This window comes from Diabrotica undecimpunctata, chromosome 6 (genome assembly GCF_040954645.1).
Source record: "Diabrotica undecimpunctata isolate CICGRU chromosome 6, icDiaUnde3, whole genome shotgun sequence".
Classification (NCBI taxonomy): Eukaryota; Metazoa; Arthropoda; class Insecta; order Coleoptera; family Chrysomelidae; genus Diabrotica; species Diabrotica undecimpunctata.
In genome coordinates, this window is record NC_092808.1 from 129153680 (window position 1) to 129173765 (window position 20086).

Consider the following 20086-nt stretch of genomic DNA (forward strand, 5'->3'; position numbering starts at 1 on the left):
AAAACCAAACGGGGGGTTGATATCGTGGATAAAATACTGGGTAAGTATACGTTCAAGCGTCGAACATTGTGTTGGCCCTTGACCTTTTTTTATAATATGATTGACGTCACTGGCTTAACATCCTACATTATATATCGAGAGCACAATCCATTAGAAGAGACAAAGAACCAACGCAGGAAATTTTTGAAGGATCTTGTTAAAGATACTTGTTTACCTTCAGTTTAATCTCGAAGTAAAAACCGGATGATGATGAGGAGTCATTTTCTTCGTAGTGCTGTAGAAATGGTCCTTGATTAAAACATAGTATTTGCTATATTTACTCCTCCTCAAGTATCTCAAGACACTTATGGACCTACTTCAGAAACCGCAAGCTGCCATGTTTACTAAAATGAACAGAAAAACACTGTAAAATGAGAAAAAATTATGTAGTATGTTTTCTACATGCGTATGACGAACATTCTTTATCTGAAACGACATGTAGTATGTGTTGCGAAAATTTACACTAACATTACACATTTACACTTCATTTTTGTATTTTGATTTGAATAAACTATCATTTAAATACAAAATATAGTGTTTTTTTTACAACATTTTATAGCATTTATTTAAAAAAATGTACAAGGTACAAATGTACCTATGCCGTCGTCTATGGGGGTAGAAACAATTTAAGCCTCCTTGTGGGAACTGAATAAAGATTTTTTTGTTACATTTGGCTCGCATAATCTACTGGATAAATGTAGATAAGTCTTAAAATTTTACCTCTTTAAAAAAAAAGTTATCACAATTTGAACACTCAAAGGGTACAATAATTGTACCTATGCCGCCCGACTAAGGTTAATGCTAGTTTTGCCACACTTACTATAGAAAATGTCACACTGAGAGTGCAGTACGGGTAAGATACGGCAATGCTTTTTTTTATGGAGAATAAACGCGCAGGGTTGTCGGTTTTCTCCAGCTGTTGATTGCTCATTGTCTCACAGGACCGGCTTGGATAAAATGCATCTGCCGGCAGTACGAGTAAAATATTTTATATCATGTATACGTATACAGTAGAACAAAAAGGCATTAATGAGTTATTGACAACGAAAACTATGAATTTTGCATATAAAACGTCAACATGAGATATACAATTGAATCATATTCATAAGAGTAACATTTGAACACCTCTTTACAAGAAAAACATACAATAACTGTAGCTTTATTGTTTTACATAAAATAGAAAAAACCTACATAATTTCTAGGAAAGAATTTGGAAACTTGGAAAGTTTAATAAAGTATAAATATAATATAATGTTAAATAACTTACACTATAAACCTTATACCTGCTCATCTGGTCAAGTGTGGGCAAGAAAAACCATTATCCCATATGGAATAACACAAGGTTTCGCTGAAAACTACCAGGTTGCTATGCCAAGGAACTAGGAAAACTTATGTTGTGTGTAAAAAATGCGAGACTGCATAATGTTTTAACAAGGACAAAAACTGCACTTCAGATTTCCACAAAAAAAAATTTCATAGTAGGTGTTAAAATTTCGCAGTGATTCAAGTGCGCAACTTGTTTTTTTAATAACATCGCCGGGATTAAAAAATGTGCAAAGCTTTTTCGATATTCCCGTTCCTGATAATTTTTCACATATTTACAAAAGAAAAAGTTTTTCTTGGATATTGGGTGGGTGCACGGAAATCGAGTTACCGGAGGTTCCACCAGGTATATTTATAGCTATCAAAAAATGTAATTTAAAATACATTTGTTAGTTTAATAAAGTATACAGTTTTATAATAAAATTCTCGCTAAAAACTTAAGGTCTTTTTATTCAAATTCATGCCTCTTATTTGGCTACTTGAAGGCAATTATTTTATCAATATATTATTTTATAATAAATAACAGAGCCCGGCGTAGAGATCTGGGTACGGTTGTGTGACTACCACTTGGACCTGTTTGTATCGCCAAGCACAAGGCGTGAAATCCGGCAATTGTGCATTCCTATATTAGCCGTACTGCACTCTCGCTGTGACATTTTCCATGCCTTTAACTACTAGGTACTAGGTTAATCGTTAGTTTTCAGAAAAGACGACAAATCATTTTAAGGTATTATAATTTAAATTTAGATAATATATTGAAACTTAAGCTAATATAAATATATTTTAACAGTTTTTTTTTCTGTTATGCAGCAACACATAAACCAATAATACAAGCGCCAACACCGACTGAAACATCTAAAAACGCCACACTAGAAGACTCTTTAAAATGGTTGTCAGCAGCTTTAAGTGAAAAGAAAACTTTATCCGTACCATTAGGTAAGATTATAAATTTCTGATACAGGTTCTTTTTTTAAACAAAATAATGCTTAGTTCACTATTCAGTAAAATTCATAGTACAATAAAGAAGTAAGCTAAAATCATTGTTGTCTATATTCAGATATTTCAAATACGTATATGTATAAATGTTTACATTATATATATATATATATATATATATATATAAGAAATACTGGATATTAGTGCCTGTCGATATAAACAAACAACACAGTTTATTAGGGTTACAGTCAGAAAATTGGCCGGCATGTTAATGAAACACTCTTTTGACTTTTTGTCTAGCTTTCAGAATGGTTTTATTCATTTTTCAAAACACTGTAATAAGAAAATTATGTAAATATTTATAAAAGTAACTAAGTAACTAAGTTTTACTATCTTTGCCTAAATTTAAAAAAAAAATTAAAATGTATTTTGTCCATTATTTTATATTTTATAATGTGTGTTATTAATGTTGAGTGTCAATGCTTTTATAAATAATCTCAACGACTAGTAAGTTGCACTGAAGAATTGTGATATTTTATAAATATTTACATATTTTCTTATTACAGTGTATTGAAAAAGAAAGAAAACCATTCCGAAAGCTAGACAAAAAGTCAAAAGAGTGTTTCATTAACATCCCGGCCAATTTTCTGACTGCAACCCTAATAAACTGTGTCGTTTGTATATACACTTCTTCAAGAAATTAACGCACCACTTTGAAATATTAAAATATTTTGTTAGCGTTAATAAAAATATCCATTGTAATGTTATATTTTGCAAGCCCCTTATATATGCTATTGTACACTATATATTTATTGACTGTGTTTTATCGCTATAGTTTTTTTGCAACAAAACAAAAAGAAGCAAAAAATGTACTAATTCTATAAATATACTAATTTCCAAGTATTCACGAATTTTATTCGGCTACTGTTTAATTGTTGATTATTGTAAATTGTGTTTATTATGGAGCGTCAATCACGTAATTTAACCCGAGATGAATGTGCCCAAGCAGTGATACTGTCGGAAGAAGGTTGGAGTTACCGAAGAATTGGTCATCGGTTTAATGTGTCCCACACATCCGTCTCACGGGTGTTAGAAAGATTCCTCGAAACAGAGGATCATACTCGCAGACCAGGGCAAGGACGAAACCGGGTAACTACCCCTATTCAAGATCGATTTTTAAGAATGTCTGCTCTTCGACAACGTTTTGTAACACATCGAAGTCTACAAACTCAGCTTCGAGATGTGCATACTATACAAATTAGTACTGAAACTGTTGGCCAGCGACTTAGGGAATACAACTTAACACCTAGGATTGCCGCCCGAGGTCCTCTATTAACTGCAGAGCATCGATGGGGGAGACTACATTTTGCCAGAGAACACGTTAATTGGTTAGAGGCTTACTGGGAACGAGTGCTATTTACTGATGAATCCCGATTTTGTTTGTACAATACCGACAGACGTGTTCGTGTGTTGCGACGACCCAACGAACGATATGCTCAGTGTATCTTCTCGCACACCACATTTTTTGGTGGAGGATCCGTTATGGTGTGGGGTGGTATTACTTTGACCGCCCTACGAACCTAGTGGTCATACAAAAGGGAACTGTTACAGCTGAAAGGTACATATTGGAGATCCTGGAGCAACATGTAGTACCATTCGCTCCTTATATCGGTGAAAATTTCTTACTAATGCAAGATAATGCCAGACCTCACAGATCGTCAGAAATTATCTAGAAGAGGTAGAAATTAACACTATGGAATGGCCTGCACATAGTCCGGATTCAAATCCGATTAAAAATCTCTGGAATATCCCTGGTGGGCGATTAAGAGCGACACCGATCCAACCAAACAACTTACAGGAAGTGGGAGAGAGGCTGATCCAAATTTGGAAAGAACTAGAATAAAATGAAATACGGCAATTAATTTTAAGTATGGACCAACGATGTGAGGCTGTTATACGTAGTAGAGGTGGAAACACTCGTTATTAAGACTTGTTTCATATTTTAGTTTACTTTTCTTATCATTATTTTTTTAGAATTTTCCGTTTTATTTTTTTTCTCCTGTACTTCAACATTTTCTGACGATTAGACAAATTGTTATAATTACTAATAAAATGTAGAATAAATCTGGTGAAGTTTTATTTTTTATTCTGTGCCTGTTTACAAATAAAATTGATTTATTGAAGTGGTGCGTTAATTTCTTGGAGTGGTGTATATATATATATATATATATATATATATATATATATATATATATATATATATATATATATAGAGAGAGAGAGAGTCTACAGTAGAGGTTGTGGCAATTGGCTACCCCTTCACATTCTGGCATCGTTCAGCTCTAGAACGGCTCGTTAGATCGTGCGGTATGACGAGTCATTAAAAATAAGTAAGCTAAAAAAGTAAATATTAAAAGGTTGACGTCAAAGGGTAAATTGTCAAATGGACCTGGAGCTAATAGTGCCTTTACGACTTAGAAACAGGACTATGTGATATTTCATATAACAAGAATTAGCGAATATAATAGAACAAAGAAACATAAAACATGGCAACATTCCAAGTGGCTTTAGTATATATACAGATTAGCAGATTTGGGAATAAAACATATTTGTGAAGTAAATCAGCATTTTACTATATTTCAAGACACTTTTACTGTCTTTAAGACACTATATTTTTCATAACGACTTTATATAATAAGTGCCAAGACATAATACATTACATTAATATGTAATATGGTGGAATAAGTGATGATACAATTTCATTTGTTTGTTGCTACACCCTAGTCTCACGAAAAGGTAGCGAATCCATAGTCACTCCCGGCATAAACCGGTATGTCGAGACAATACTAAAAAACCTGAGTGGCACCTGGTATCCGGAGTTAAGTCATCCTTACTTTCTACGTGTTCATGCTCATATCATATTCTAGGCTCCAAAGTCTCTGCTAAGGGACAGGGGTATAAAGTGTAAAAATTGACAGCATGCATAAATTTGTGGGAGGTAAGTATAGAAGACATCAAAACCAAACAATTCAGGGGATATAGCTATTTGAAAAAATGAAAAAAGAAGGAACGCTTTAACAAAACCTAATGTAGAAACCTAGAAACGATTAATTTAGTTTCATAGAATAACCGAAAGTAAAAAATACGTGCCGGAAATGTGAGTAAGAGAAATATTAGTAAGAGCTTTAGTGGATCGATAGAACATCGATTGCATATCTTGACAGTTTTGAATATTTTAAATTGACTTAATATTATATATTATAATAAAAATGTATATTACACAAACATTAGCCTAATTTTATATATATTTCTTCCTTACAGGTGAATTAAAACTTGGTGACGATTCACTAAAAATTACTCCCACTGAAGCTTGTGCAAAAACACCCGCAGGCAAAGAAGGTGTTTGCTCTCTTATTAAAGATTGTCCTCAAGTATTCCCAGAACTGACTGATTTTGAAGTATACAAGACTTTCTCCTGTGTCGTACAAAATGAGTAAGTTATTTTGGTTATTTTAATTTTGTTTAATATACTATTATAAGTGCATGTATTGTAAGATATGAGGTCTTCCAGTTTTCGGCAAAAACAAAATCGTCTAGGCATTTTAATACAGTTTTTTTCTCAAAGCCTATGGTCCGTTTTTTCCAAGAAGCCGTCTATTTCCCACCTGCTATAGTACAACTATTTGACTAACATACAAGTCCTCGGTGTAATTAGCAGATCTGATACATAGAATCTGTCTTGGCTCTGGAATGTACTTGTTACAGTATTAAATCGAATCTGCTCATAGCAAGAGTAAGTTTTGTAGACTGCAGAGTCACTTATTTCTTTTTCTAAGTCTTCTGGATTATTTCGTTTTGTCTCGATATCCATTTTATTTCCACTAGTTACGACATAATGCTGTCAAATACGGCAGTACGAAAATACCGTACTAAAGCTACAATCCGTCAGAATTCGTCAGATCTTTGAGCCATAGTTTAAGCAACAACTTTCCCCTGTATGATGATGCATGAAGCAGGATGATGGTGTTATATCTAGGAATTGGGGAACGTGGTAGTCGCAGTACAAATCTCACTGTATAATAAGCAAGTTGAGTTGCGCCTGTCTGTGTATATACAAGGAAAGAGAAACCCAGGACGACGCAAAATATCCTGGCTAAGAAATTTGAGAGAGTGGTTCGGTTGCAGCTCATTAGAATAATTCAGAAGCGCGGCCAATAAAATTATAATAGCGATGATGATTTCCAACCTTCGATAGAAGAAGGAACCTAAAGAAGAAGTGTATACATAGGACCTATTTAGCCACTCTTAGATTTTACAGTTATACTGGCGTCTATGAGTTTTTGTTTATTTCTTTTCTCATATCATCTCAACATAATATCTCCAAAATCACTTACACAATTTAACTAGTCTCATCACATCACGAATTTCATTTAATGTGGTCAATCTAACTTATACACACCATTCATAGATCCTCGATTTTTGTTATATATACAGTGTGGTACAAAATTATGGGATTGGAAGGGGTCGGTTTGAAACTTTGAACAAGCTCCATCAAGCAATAAGATGAAAACGTCCAGAGATGCTCTATTATGGTGTTATTCTTCTGCAAGACAATGCTCGGCATTATGTTGTCAAAGAAATAAAATCTACAACAAAATACAACGAAAGAAATAGAGAAGAGAGCATCCACTCTATAGTCCCGATTTATCTATGTATCTATATGAAGAATACGTTAACTGGTAGTAGTTTTCAGTTGGACGAAGAAGTACAAGATACAGTAAAAGAATTCTTCCAGCAACAGCCACAAGAATTCTTTAAGCAGGGTATACATCGGTTGGTGAAACAATGGGATATATGTGTCTTACCTCTAGTGGTAATTATTTGTAGATATATTTGCCTCTACATTTTTTCTGTTTACACACCGTACATTTCTGTACACTGTTTAATACTTTGTTTTGGTATTGAACATATACATTTATGAAGTAATCTCCATTTTAATAAATAGTTTAATAGTTTTAATTATAACTTATATTAAACTAAATATATTTTTCAGATATGCTGGAGTATGCTGTCCCAAGAAACCTGAAGTGGCTGCTTAAGATTATTGTTGATTGTTATTATTTTGTAATGAAATTTAGAAGTTGTTAAAAGTTGTTTTTTGTAAATGGAAGGAAATTCTTTTTTTAATAAATAAATTCATTTTTACGTTTGTTTTTTTATATTGTCATAATCTGTTTTGGCCTATTTTAAATTATTCTATTACATATAATTATATTCTATTCTTTTTCTACTATATTCTCTACTCGTTATTATTATTATTATTATAAATTCACAAGAAGACTGTAAAAAGCCAGCAAACTGTTATTAAGGTCTATTTCAATGGTGTTCTGTCATCGTTGCATATCGATGGCGTAGAGTGAAACCCTTGTTTGTCAAAAATTGCAAATTTTATTTGAAACAGTTAAAACTGTTTTTTAGTTAGAGTATCGAAAAATTTAAATATTTTATCGAAAAGTATGTTTAGAAGGCAATACTTTTTTACGTTACACAACACTTTTTTAAGAAATCATTACTATGGCGTAGTACCGTGACTTACGTGATTTTCACACAACATGAGTTAGTATTTATACGAGTATTTCGTGTATTATAAACAAGCAATACAATATTAAGGGTAAACTTTTATTAACAATTTTTAAAAAAATAAGTTAACAATGCATTAAAACTAAAACTGATTATCTTTAATCGTAAAATCATCGTAAAATAAATGAATATCTTTTGGAATGATCATCTTTAATTCTTGAAGATCGTCAAATTTATGAATTTTAATAGAATTCCTTATGGTTAATAATTTCATGAAGCTGTCAGAGGCTTCCGGTTTTTTAATTCGCCTGGGTAAATTCTCGTAAATATCTGAGAATTTTTTCTTCACTTGCATCGTACCTTCAGGATAGTATTGTATTGCACACAAATCCACTTTAACAGGATGTCCAACACGATTACCAGGACGTATTGAGTTTACATAAGGGACATCTTTAAATTTTAATAAAAACTCGTATTCCAAGTACTTTACTTTGTAACTAATATATTTTGCCTACCATAGGGTAAGATTATGGGGGTAGAAAATTGGGGACAGAAACTATGGGGGCGAAGATAGGGCAAGTAAAATAATCGAAACATATGCGAACGGCACTCAGGTTTTGGTAGGAGAGCTGGGGTCGTGGATAAGTAAAAGACAAGGGGGTTGGATTGGGGCAACTACAAAAAATATGAATCAAACGGTCATGAATCTCTTGAGACAAAATAAAAAGAAACAGGAAACACATCTAGTAATTTATAAAGAGCGCCACTTCAAGGTGCCTAATTATAACTATTACAACAACTAGTTGTAACTTGAGATATAATTATTAAACATAAAAAACATATATTTTCCAAATGGAAACTCAAAAAAGGGTTAGTTAAAAAAAGAATAAACAAAATGTTAAGAAACAAAATTTGACATTTATTTTTGTGTCACCACAAACAGTTACAAAATAGACAGTGAAAAAATAATACAACAATAGTCGCAAAATACAAAAATACAAAAAAGACTTACATGTTTCATCTGTTTACAAATTCCAGGAGTTGGAGATACTATTATAAACTTATAAAATTTACCGCACAGAGGTTAACCTTTTTTTTTAAATAAAACAAACTAAAATCAAAAATAATAAAACTAGCTGTCGTGAGTTAACATTAAATTAAAAAAAAAACTGAACAAATAAATTGACAGCTAAAGTCAAACCCTAAAATTTTACAATTTATTAATTATTACAAATCTTTTTTGTTATGAAAGCAAATTCTTATTATTAAAAAAATGTTTGTCTTTACTTTAAAATTTGAAAGTTACCTGGATTTCACAAAAATTGCGCTGTAAACTGGACTTCTTAAAAACTCAACAATGACGGAATCTCTGACACACGAACAAAAAGGAAAATGGGTCACTGGAACACAAACCTTGGAAATTAAACTGGACTTGGCTTCTTAAAAACAGGAAAAGGTACAACTGGATACAATGGCAACATTTCAAAACTCATTTAAAACTGTAACTGAACCATTAAACTGCTACTATATTTTACATATTTTTCATAAAAAAAGACGAACAACGAGGAACATTTCAAATTTGACGTAAAATTTGGACATAACGCTGAAGACCACCGCTCTTCACCGCGGCTCCAACGAAAGTGACGAAATTATCTTAAAAAATTGATCGCATAAGTTGGAATAAACAAAACACTTTGGGTTTAAGACACATAAACAAGACACAACGGAAATTAAGACGTAAATTCTTAATTTGAAAACGCAATATCGGGCGGTTTGAACAAAGAAATATCGAAGAAATTTGCGCCTGTGACATAAACAAACAATAAAATGATTTATTATCGACGGCGGCGACCTAAAAAGAACGAAAGATTTATTTGGGTTTTAAATTGAAGGATACGAACTAAGAAACATTGAAAAAATTCTTCGTTATTATAATGCATTATATAAAGGGATTTCACTTAACACATATACGAGGGGATTCCAATAAATTTCAAATGCTACAACTTGGTATGGTCTAGGATACGTAGGAGCTGTCTGACATACTTCTACGTATTCTGCTGGTAGAGATAGTGCAAGCACTCCTGACCACGACGCAGTAGACGAAATTTGGTTTGGTCCCCACTTCCATGCGAAACGCATTGTACTATGCACTGTATAATTCCACTTACAATAGAACCTTTCTACCTTTACGTGAATTTGACTCCGCCTTCGCGCAGCTCGATGGTCAGGAGTGTTTGAACCATATTTAAATAGATCTCCCTATTTTTTACATGTCACTCAATCGTGGTGTGCATCGAGGCATACTCCATTTGGATATGACCCTTTTCTAAAAACTTTTGAGTAATAATTAATCCTGTTTTTACTGACGCGAGAAGCAATCCATCCATTAGATAAAATTGCATTGCAGTTTTGGTATGTTCAACCATTGCTGTAGAAAATTACCTCTTTTACTACGGTTCTGTCAATATTATGTATAATGAAATCATACAAAATACTGCAAAATCAGCATTAAGGTCTTACATAAAGTGTCGTCTTACAAAAAGCAAAATCCGTCATGATTTTCTGGATTATAAATAGCTAGGTTGTGTACCGAAAGTTTCATTTTTAATACAGTTTCGACGCTTTAAAAAAGGGACAAAGTGGTACAGCTTGTAGGTCAATCGTAAACACCAACAGATGGATCTTGATTTGCCTTGTCTTTGGGTTTCTCCTTTCTCGCCTCATCTTTACGCTCAATTTGCCTATTGTATAAGATCTCAGTAACATTTTTGTTCTGTAGCCACAGCAGATATCGCAGTGGTCTTTTTTGCTAAATTCTTGGATCTTCCAAAATTGAACAATATGTCGGTCATGAAAAAATGAAGACAAAAGAAGTGTCAGAACCACAAAAACAGTATTGGGTTTATTAAGTATATAAAACCGTTAAGTTTTTTTACAGATATATTATAACCAATGCTGCTAGTGAGTATGCGGTAGTGAGGTGCTATGGGTATGATTTACTGATGGGGTACAAGTCATATATTCTTCAAAAACCAAACTATCTGACTACTATGGGAAAATGAATAAAGATAATTTTCTACACTGGTTTGAAGACCAGTAAAAGAATCTTGTACAACCTTCGATAACTATTCTAGACAATGCTTCATATCCTAGTATGTCGCTACATAAAATGCCAAATTTAAGCACTACTTAAGCTCAAATGCAAGAAAAAAAAACATAAATATTTCAGGTAATATGTTTAAACGTAAACTACAAATAGTTGTTAAACAGTAAGTGTTTTACATGCAGGCTAATCAAATACAAAATGAAATAATCATATCAAATTTTGTACATCTAAACCAAAAACCAAACCAAAACATTTGCCAAAACTTTCAAATAGTAAGTTTGATTTACAGTTTGACCCTTTAGAACCTATTCAGTTATCACGATGCCGTTAATGTCAAAAAAAAACGATTAGCATGGCTTTAAATTTTGATTTTGACATCCTTGCTTTTTCATTCTTGGCGATGCAGCAGTTTTTCAGTGCTTGGATTGTCGCTTAGTTTCAACATCGTATTTGAATATCCTGGTTTCATCGCAAGTGATGATTTTTTCCATTAATTCAGGCTCTTCATGTAACCTCTCAAGAAAATCTGAGCAGATCTGTTGACGGACGAGCTTTCGGTCAGGGGTCAAATTTTTTGGGACCAACTTCGCACAGACTTGCTTCATCGACAGTTTCTTTATTGACATTTATAGTCTCAGCAATCATCCGATTGCTCATACGATGATCTCCGCGCACAATTTCATTTATTTTGGTCACTGTTTGCGGAGTTGAAACAGAGACAGGTCGACCTGAACATTGGTCATCTTCGGCGCTCTCACTGCCTTTAGAAAACCGTTTATACCATTCGAAAACATGCGCACGAGATAGAGAATTCTCACCATGAGCCTTTTTCAACAAATTATAGCACTCAGTCGAAGTTTTTTTTTAATTTAACGAGAAATTTCACATTAATCAGTTGCTCATGTTTTTGGTCACACATTGTTATCTGCACGAAAAAAAAAAACGTTCTTTTCTAACCTCTACAGAAAAAATACTACTACAGCGACAAAACCTGTTTTCATACTGAAAGAGTAGACACTTACAGCTATCCAATGCTGCATTCATTTCCCACTCTTCCCCTCTAGGACGCCTTCTGTGCGCCTCGTTATTGAATAGCCAGACCTCGTAGTACAGTTGACTACTGTGTCATATATGGTTCATCGTGTAATATTGTTATTACCAGACGGGTATTTAAAATATTAGTTGTATACAATATTTGGACATCCTTATTATAGAAAACATTAAAAATTACAGCAAATTCCACACTTTTCAGTACTTAATGGGTTAAAAAAAATTTCTACAACCAATATGGACACTTTCAGTACAACCACCAATAGCAAATTTTAATATTAACTAGAGGTGGGGCGATGCGCGTCAAAAAGGCATACTAGATACAATCTAATAAAATATGTCGACAATACTAACATTTTCTAAAATTAAAAATCTTTTTTTTTTTTTTTTTTAAATTTCTTTCCTCTTAAATTTTTCACGCCATTCCTTGACAGTTTCAGTTTGCAATGGTTTGCAATGGTTACTCACAAAAAATTAATGACGGCACGCTGATTATATTTGGACGGATTGTTAAAAAGAAACACCATTTTTAAGGCACCATATCGCTGTTCCGGAAGTATATTGACACAATTGCAAAATTTTGAAAAAATACTTTATTATATTGAAGGGATCAAAACTGCACTTTCTACATATTTGTAAATCCTCATAACTGCACTTACGACGAAAATGCAGTTTTCATTCCTCCAATACAATAAAATCATTTTTTTTTTAATTTCATAATTGTGTCATTTTACTTCCAGGACAGCGATGTTTAAAATCCCAATAAAATACAAATGATAGCAACTGATCGGTGTGAAGTTTAAAGACGTCACAGTGAACGTTAGTTGCAGAACGTCAGTTGAGTGATTACAATTGTTTCCAAGGCTAACCTGACAAAACATGGGTTTTTATTGAACAAGCATTATGGGATACTAATTTTTGTTGTATTGGATGTGCTAATCTTTTGTTTTAAATGGTTTTATTTTCCAGTATTCTGATAACCCTGATTAATCTACACCAGAAAACCTTTTAAATTCTCTTTCTGGAAATGATATACTTGTAAATAATGATTTGTCATATTAAATTAAATGTTTTTAGTGCGTTTATCTGGGATAACCCAACTGACATTGTTTGCATATATAACGATTTATTCATCGCTACTTTATTCAGTCGGTAGTGTGAGAAAGTAGAAAAGAGAGGTGTTAAATAATAGTAATTATGTAAGTATCTATATATTATTAATTTTTACTAGCATATGGTGACGTAAAATATAAATCATGCAAGATTCAAGGTTTTGGAAATCTATAAATAATACCTTTTTTGGCTTCTTAAATACACCATATTTATTTTTCGAATTTTATTTATGCGATTTTGTGTTATAATAGTTATAGTAAATTATTATAAATTCAAAAAATTTATTTCAAAATCTTAAAGAAAACTAAACATAAAATTAAATTACCATCATAAAAGAATATGCAATATTATTTTATCTAGTTTACCAGTCATCAACATTCATCTTTGGGCATAACATAAGTTATTTCTATCCTAGAAAATGAAGCTGGCGGTCTTTCTTTTTTACTTTACGATTTAAATATCCCCGATATTATGGCTATTTTTTCAGTCTGCTGATATTTAGTCATTATTTATTATGTTTCATCTTTCCACTGGTGTTTGCAGTGGCGGCTCTTGACCTCAGTATGCGAATAGGCGACACATATACCTTCCTTGCCACCCTCGGCTCGTCCGTCAGGTCGTCACTCGATCTTGCGATTGCATTTATAGAAGGAAACTATTAAATTCTTACTACTCAGGAGAATAGGGCATTTAAGAAGTCCCTCTATTGTCTGTCATTAAAATTCGCTAGTGTGTATTTTGACCGCAGTATCCCACAGCGCTGCTGCAGATTGTGAGATAAACCATCAGCCAGATATCAATTATGTTTAAAAAGCTTAGGATGCCGGCCGATCGGAAAAGTGGAAAAGCTTGAAAAAGTATTTTTTTGAGGGTATCGAAGTACCATTTTTTACCAAAATATCTTACCAAAAAATTTTAGAACACCGGATTTTATTTCCGATAAATTAAGTTAATGCGCTTGTCTTTAGTAGAAACAAACTTATTTATAATTGTGTCGTAAAATTGTTCATTTTTACACAAAATTGAAAGAAAATCCTTCTTAATTGAAAGTAAAGACAAAGCTGTCAGTCGATGTTGTGACATTGCGTTTCTTAAATAGTTTTTAATTCTTTTTAAATAAGAAAAATTACGAAAAATTATTTTAAATCTCCAAAACGAACTTTCTAATGTTCTTTCGAAGATCATGTTTTTTGACACTAACTGATAAATTTTTCAATTCTGAATATCACTTAGTCACCCAAACACTTTGATTCAAATTTGAAAGCAGTAGACAAGACCAACAAAAAAGTGATATTCTAAAATAGCTACGGCATAAACATTTATCGCTTTCATGCCATATTATCTGTAAATTTGGCAAAGGAAGGCCCATTACAATAATTTATAATTATTCTTGATTTTGGCGCCTTAAAAAAAGTGTTTCAATCAAACTGAAGATTATTAATATCGTTTAAAATATTCATAGCCCGAAGCCCGCCGAAAGCAGGCGGATTTATGGCCTATGAAAAGAAGAATATTCACTGACTATCCATGAATACTAATTAAATTAGCTGCATTCCCAGTGGATATAAATATAATACAAGTATACGCACCTACTGCGGACAAAGAAGATGCCGTGATTGAAACATTTTACCAACTTATATCGGAAGCCTTAGCTATGACAAGCAAAACATGAACTTACTCTTATCATGGGGGACTTCAATGCAAAAGTGGGATCAGAAAGTACTCTCAATATTACTGAAAAGTTCGATCTAGGACAACGCAATGAAAGAGGAGAACAAATGGTGCAGTTCTGCCAAGAGGAAAAATTTGTAATTATGAATACATGGTTTTATCTACCAAAACGTAGACTATATACTTGGAAGTCTCCAAGCGATCGAGGAGACAATATTGTAAGAAATCAAATTGATTATATAACAGTCAATGAACGATTTAAAAACTGCATAAAATCGGTCAGGACTTACCCAGGTGCCGATATTCGGTCAGACCATACTCTACTGTGCTCTACAATCACAGTTAAGCTAAAGAGAGTCTGTAAAAATCAGAAAACCTCCAAAATATCACTATATGCACTCCAAGACCCATGCACTCTATATAAGGTTTCTCAAGAAATTAACGACAAGTTCCACGAAATTAGACTAGAAGATACCAACAAAATAGATGATTGCTGGGAACAAATGAAAACCACAATAACCACTGCATCTCGAGAAAATCTTCTAAGACGACCAACAGTTAAAAATGACTGGATGACACAAGACATCTTAGATCTAATGGACGTTCGGAGGCAGTATAAATCCATAAACAGAGAAAAATACAATGAAATACATAAAGAAATCCGAAAAAGAATTAAAGTAGCAAAAGACTGATGGCTACAAGAATCCTGTTTAGAAATTGAGAAACTGGAGCAACTACACGACAGCTTCCATTTGCATAAAAAACTAAAAGAATTAACAGGCAAAAGCAGAACTTATGGGCAAAATATATTACAAGACTCTGGTCGTAGAATTTTAAGTGATAAAAAAGAGCGCTGTACCGAATGGGAAAATTACATAATAGAAATATTTAACGATGACCAAAGAATCTACCAAGAAATAACATCTAACCGAGATACAGGCCCACCGATTCTAATCTCAGAAGTTCAGAAGGCTATCGACTAAGCGAAACGAAGGAAGGCTTCTGGTCCTGACGAAATACCTGCAGAATTGTTAAAACTATTAGATAATGAGAGTGTTGCGATTATCACATCCTTCTTTAATAAGATATACAGCAGCGGCAAATTACCAGACAACTGGTTAGAATCGATATTTATAACTATTCCCAAGAAAAAGAATGCCAGACAGTGCAGCGACTATCGACTTATCAGTTTAATGAGTCACACGCGCAAAATTTTTATGAAAATATTGCATTGTCGCATATATAAACTTTGTGAGGGGATAACTGGTGATGAGCAGTTTGGTTTCCGAAACGGTATGGGTACTCGAGAAGCTTTTTTTTGCATGCGAATACTCTTACAAAAGAGCATTGAGTTTAGGAAAAATATTTACGTATGTTTTATAGATTTCGAAAAAGCCTTTTATAGAGTACCACATACATTATTATTTCAATGCTTAGACTCAGTTGGTCTGGACACGTATGACATTAGATTGCTTAAAAATCTTTACTACAATCAGACCGCTTGTGTTAAGGTGGACCAAGAGGTTTCAGCTAAAGTTTCTATTAAGCGTGGTGTCAGACAGGGATGTGTTATGTCACCGATGTTGTTTAATGCCTACACTGAACCAGTTTTTGAAATAGCGTTAAATAATCGCCGCGAAGGTGTTAAGATCGGTGGTGAAATTATTAACAACATCAGATACGCCGATGACACCGCAATAATGGCAGAGAGTCTAGAAGATCTTCAAACCCTGTTGAATGCTGTAAACAACCAATGCACTGAAAAGGGCTTAACAATCAACGCAAAAAAAAAACAAAATGGATGGTGATCGGAAAAATTAATATCGAAGACTCAGTACTAAGATTAGATAACAAAATCCTGGAAAGGGTGGAACACTTTAGATATCTGGGTAGCTGGATTGACTGCAGGGTTGAAAGTGACGAGGAAATTTCGACCAGAATAGAACTCGCACGGAAAAACTTTATTAACTGGCGTTCTGTATTATGCAGTAGAAGTCTGTCGTTGACCACACGTCTAAGAGTATTGAAGTGCTACGTCTGGTCCACTTTGTTCTATGGTTGTGAAACCTGGACGCATGCTCAGAATCCCGTGGACAGCACACATATCTAACGAACGCGTGCTAGAGACCGTGTACAAAGAGCGAGTATTGATCAACATCATCAAAATGAGAAAGGTCCAATACTTCGGTCATATAATGAGAGGACCTAAATATCGCTTACTCCGGTTAATCATTCAGGGCAAAGTCGAAGGAAAACGTTGGGTCGGAAGAAAACAACTGTCCTGGCTGCGTAACATTAGACAATGGACAGGTCGAACGGTCGAGGAACTGTTTCATCTAGCTGCCGACCGAGAATCATTTCATCAGCTTGTCAATATGACGATAGCCAACGCTTGAATACAAGCACGGCACACAAAGAAGAAGATCCATGAAGCCGTGTTGTTCCTGCGTAAACGTAAGACAGAGAGATGGATAGACGTTTTATTCTCTTTTAAGGCAAAAATTTGAAGCGCCTCTCAACTACTAAGTGGAGCGCAAAATGACTACTTCGGAGAGAATGAACTAAAATTTCAGGGTGCTTTTTTTTATTTTAAATAGGTATTATGTCAAAATGTATAAATCATTATTTTGAAATTAGTAATTTTTAATCAAAAATAATGTATTATAGTACATTTAAAGAGGTTAAGCGGCGCCTACCTTGCCTACCCGGACGGGTCACCCCTGGCTGTTTGCGATACAATACAAATACAATACACTGATAAAAAAATTTTGATTTATAGTACTGAAAAATATAATCAGAACCTTACAAAGACTAATAATTTAGCAGCCCTCTTTATCGAATATGTTTAATCTGATTTACATCACAATTTTTTAAAATTTCTTCTATGTTATCTGATTGTTTTTTTTTATTTAGTTTAAGGTATGTTAAAAACTCTCCTTTTAGTTTACTCAGTAACCTGATTGATTCTTATAGTATCTACTTATTTGACTCAACGGTTTATTTTTCTTTAGGTGCCGTCTTCTTAGCGAAGGTTGGCGATGACCTCTGCAAAGTCTTCCCTATTTTGGGCTTTCCTTATTAAACTTTGAAAGTCTAATCCTGTCCAATCTTTGATGTTGCGCAGCCAGGTCATTTGTCGTCTACCTGGGCCGCGTCTGCCTTCTATTTTCCCTTCTATAATAAGCTGAAGGAAGTTATACCTGTCGTGTCTAAATATGTGTCCACGATAAGACGTTTTACGCTTCTTGACAATTTCTGTGAGTTCACGTTCTCTATTCATACGCTTTAATACTTCTTCATTTCTAACGCGGTTGGTCCATGGAATCTTCAGTATACGACGAAATACCCACATCTCAAAGTTCTCTAAACGTCGTAACGAGCTGACTGTTAACGTCCAAGCTTCCACGCCGTGTAATAGTACACTATATACATAAAACTTTATCACGATTGTTCACGATTTTTCCATTGACTTTTATTCCTTCTTGTGCTTCATCTAGAGCATGTCCAAAGATGTCCTCGGTTTATTAACGATCCGAAATGTCTTTCTTGGATATCAAATCAGTATTCCTCCGTCAAATCTTAATTGAAACTTCAACAGCATTATTTTTTGAATTTTCCAGAAATCTGGTATCATTTTGTTTATCATTTTCGCTGAAGGATATTAAATAAATAAAATATGTTGCTTTGCTTAGTGGAAGACTTCTGATTCTCCTTAATTATTGTAAATTAACAACTAAAATGAGGCATATATTCTTTGTTTTCACTCGATATCCTTAAAATACAAATAATACTAATAACCAAATTTAAATCCTACAATCGTTGGTACATTTAGATAATTTAAAACTAAAATAACACACAACAACTTTTTAAAATGCACTGCTTTAAATTTATATTTAGATATGTATAAAAGGTAATTGTTATAATATTAAACGTATGTTTTTGTATTTTCAGATAACAGTTCATGATGAAGCCTGTCATCATTTTAGCACTTATTATATCTACAACACTAGCAGCACCATCAGACGTCGAAAGTCCACTCCAACAATTAGCAATTGGAAATCAACAACTTACGTCAAATGTGTATAAAGAAATTCTTAAAACTAGGAATGGAAGTATTATTTTCAGTCCCCTTTCCGTTGAAACGGTATTAGCGCTAACTTCTGAAGGAGCGAAAGGAGATACTAGAAGCGAGATAGTATCTGCACTACACCTTCCAGAATCGCAAAAGACTATCCAACAAGGATTTAAGGAACTTTTACCACAACTTAAAATCAACAATAAGAATGCAATATTAGCATCAGCTAATAAAATATATGTAGCCAACGGTATCAACTTGGAAGATGATTTTAAAAAGACCGCCGAAAGTATTTACTTATCGGGACTGGAACAAGTAGATTTCTCAAAGAGTGCACAGGCTGCTAACATAATTAATCAATGGGTGGAAAATCAAACAAACAAAAAAATTAAAGATCTCATTAAACCTGAGTATCTCAACAGTGACACTATGATGACTTTAATTAATACATTATATCTAAGTGCTAAATGGTCTACTACTTTTAAAGATTATAACACTGTAACAGATAAATTTTACAGAACACCTTCCGAGCAAATAGATCAACCAACAATGACAATGACGGAAGTATTTAGACATTATGAAAATAAAGGCCTAGACACTCAATTTTTGGAAATTCCATTCAAAAGTGATGGTCTTGTTTTTAGTGTTGCTTTACCTAACAAAAAAGATGGCATAGCTGCTTTAGAAAATAACATTGAAAAAGTATTTGAACCTCAGCCATATACTCATGTACCAGTACATTTAAAACTACCTAAGTTTACTGTTGAAACGGAGTTGAATTTAAAAAACATTCTTCAATCGTTGGGTGTTCAAAAGATCTTTAACTCGGACGCCGAGCTTAGTGGATTGGCAAAGAACGCCAAAGAGTTACGTGTTTCTGAGGTAATTCAAAAAGCTTTCATTAAAGTTGCTGAAAGTGGTGTCGAAGCAGCTGCTGCCACCGCTGTTCTCGTTGTAACCAAGTCGGCACGTTTCTTTCTCGAAGATCCGATACAGTTTTTCGCCGATCATCCCTTTGTATACTTTATTAAATATAATAATGTTATATTGTTTGCTGGAAAATATAGTCCTTAGGATGCAAGTCATGACACCACAATTTTATGTACAGTTCCCATAGTTAACTTATAAATGTCATAGTATGTTCACTTTATCTTATAAAATATGTATTGACTTAATAAATATTATATTTTGTA

General features: G+C 33.5%; 2 protein-coding genes across 2 annotated transcripts in view; both read left to right on the top strand.

The window, feature by feature from the left end:
• The window catches only part of LOC140443886 (inter-alpha-trypsin inhibitor heavy chain H4-like), an 81291-nt gene extending 73788 nt beyond the window's left edge, over positions 1 to 7503 (top strand). Inside the window, exons 13-15 of the mRNA XM_072535386.1 lie at positions 2173 to 2298; positions 5620 to 5791; positions 7352 to 7503. Of these exons, the coding sequence (XP_072391487.1) occupies positions 2173 to 2298; positions 5620 to 5791; positions 7352 to 7397 (344 nt within the window). The 3' untranslated portion in view covers positions 7398 to 7503. The remainder of the gene's footprint in view (positions 1 to 2172; positions 2299 to 5619; positions 5792 to 7351) is intronic.
• A 5425-nt stretch (positions 7504 to 12928) lies between these two features.
• On the top strand, positions 12929 to 20086 carry LOC140443889 (antichymotrypsin-2-like). Its single transcript, XM_072535389.1, has 2 exons — positions 12929 to 13233; positions 18770 to 20086. The coding sequence occupies exon 2, from the start codon at positions 18780 to 18782 to the stop codon at positions 19965 to 19967; it is 1188 nt and encodes a 395-aa protein (XP_072391490.1). The 5' UTR covers positions 12929 to 13233; positions 18770 to 18779; the 3' UTR covers positions 19968 to 20086.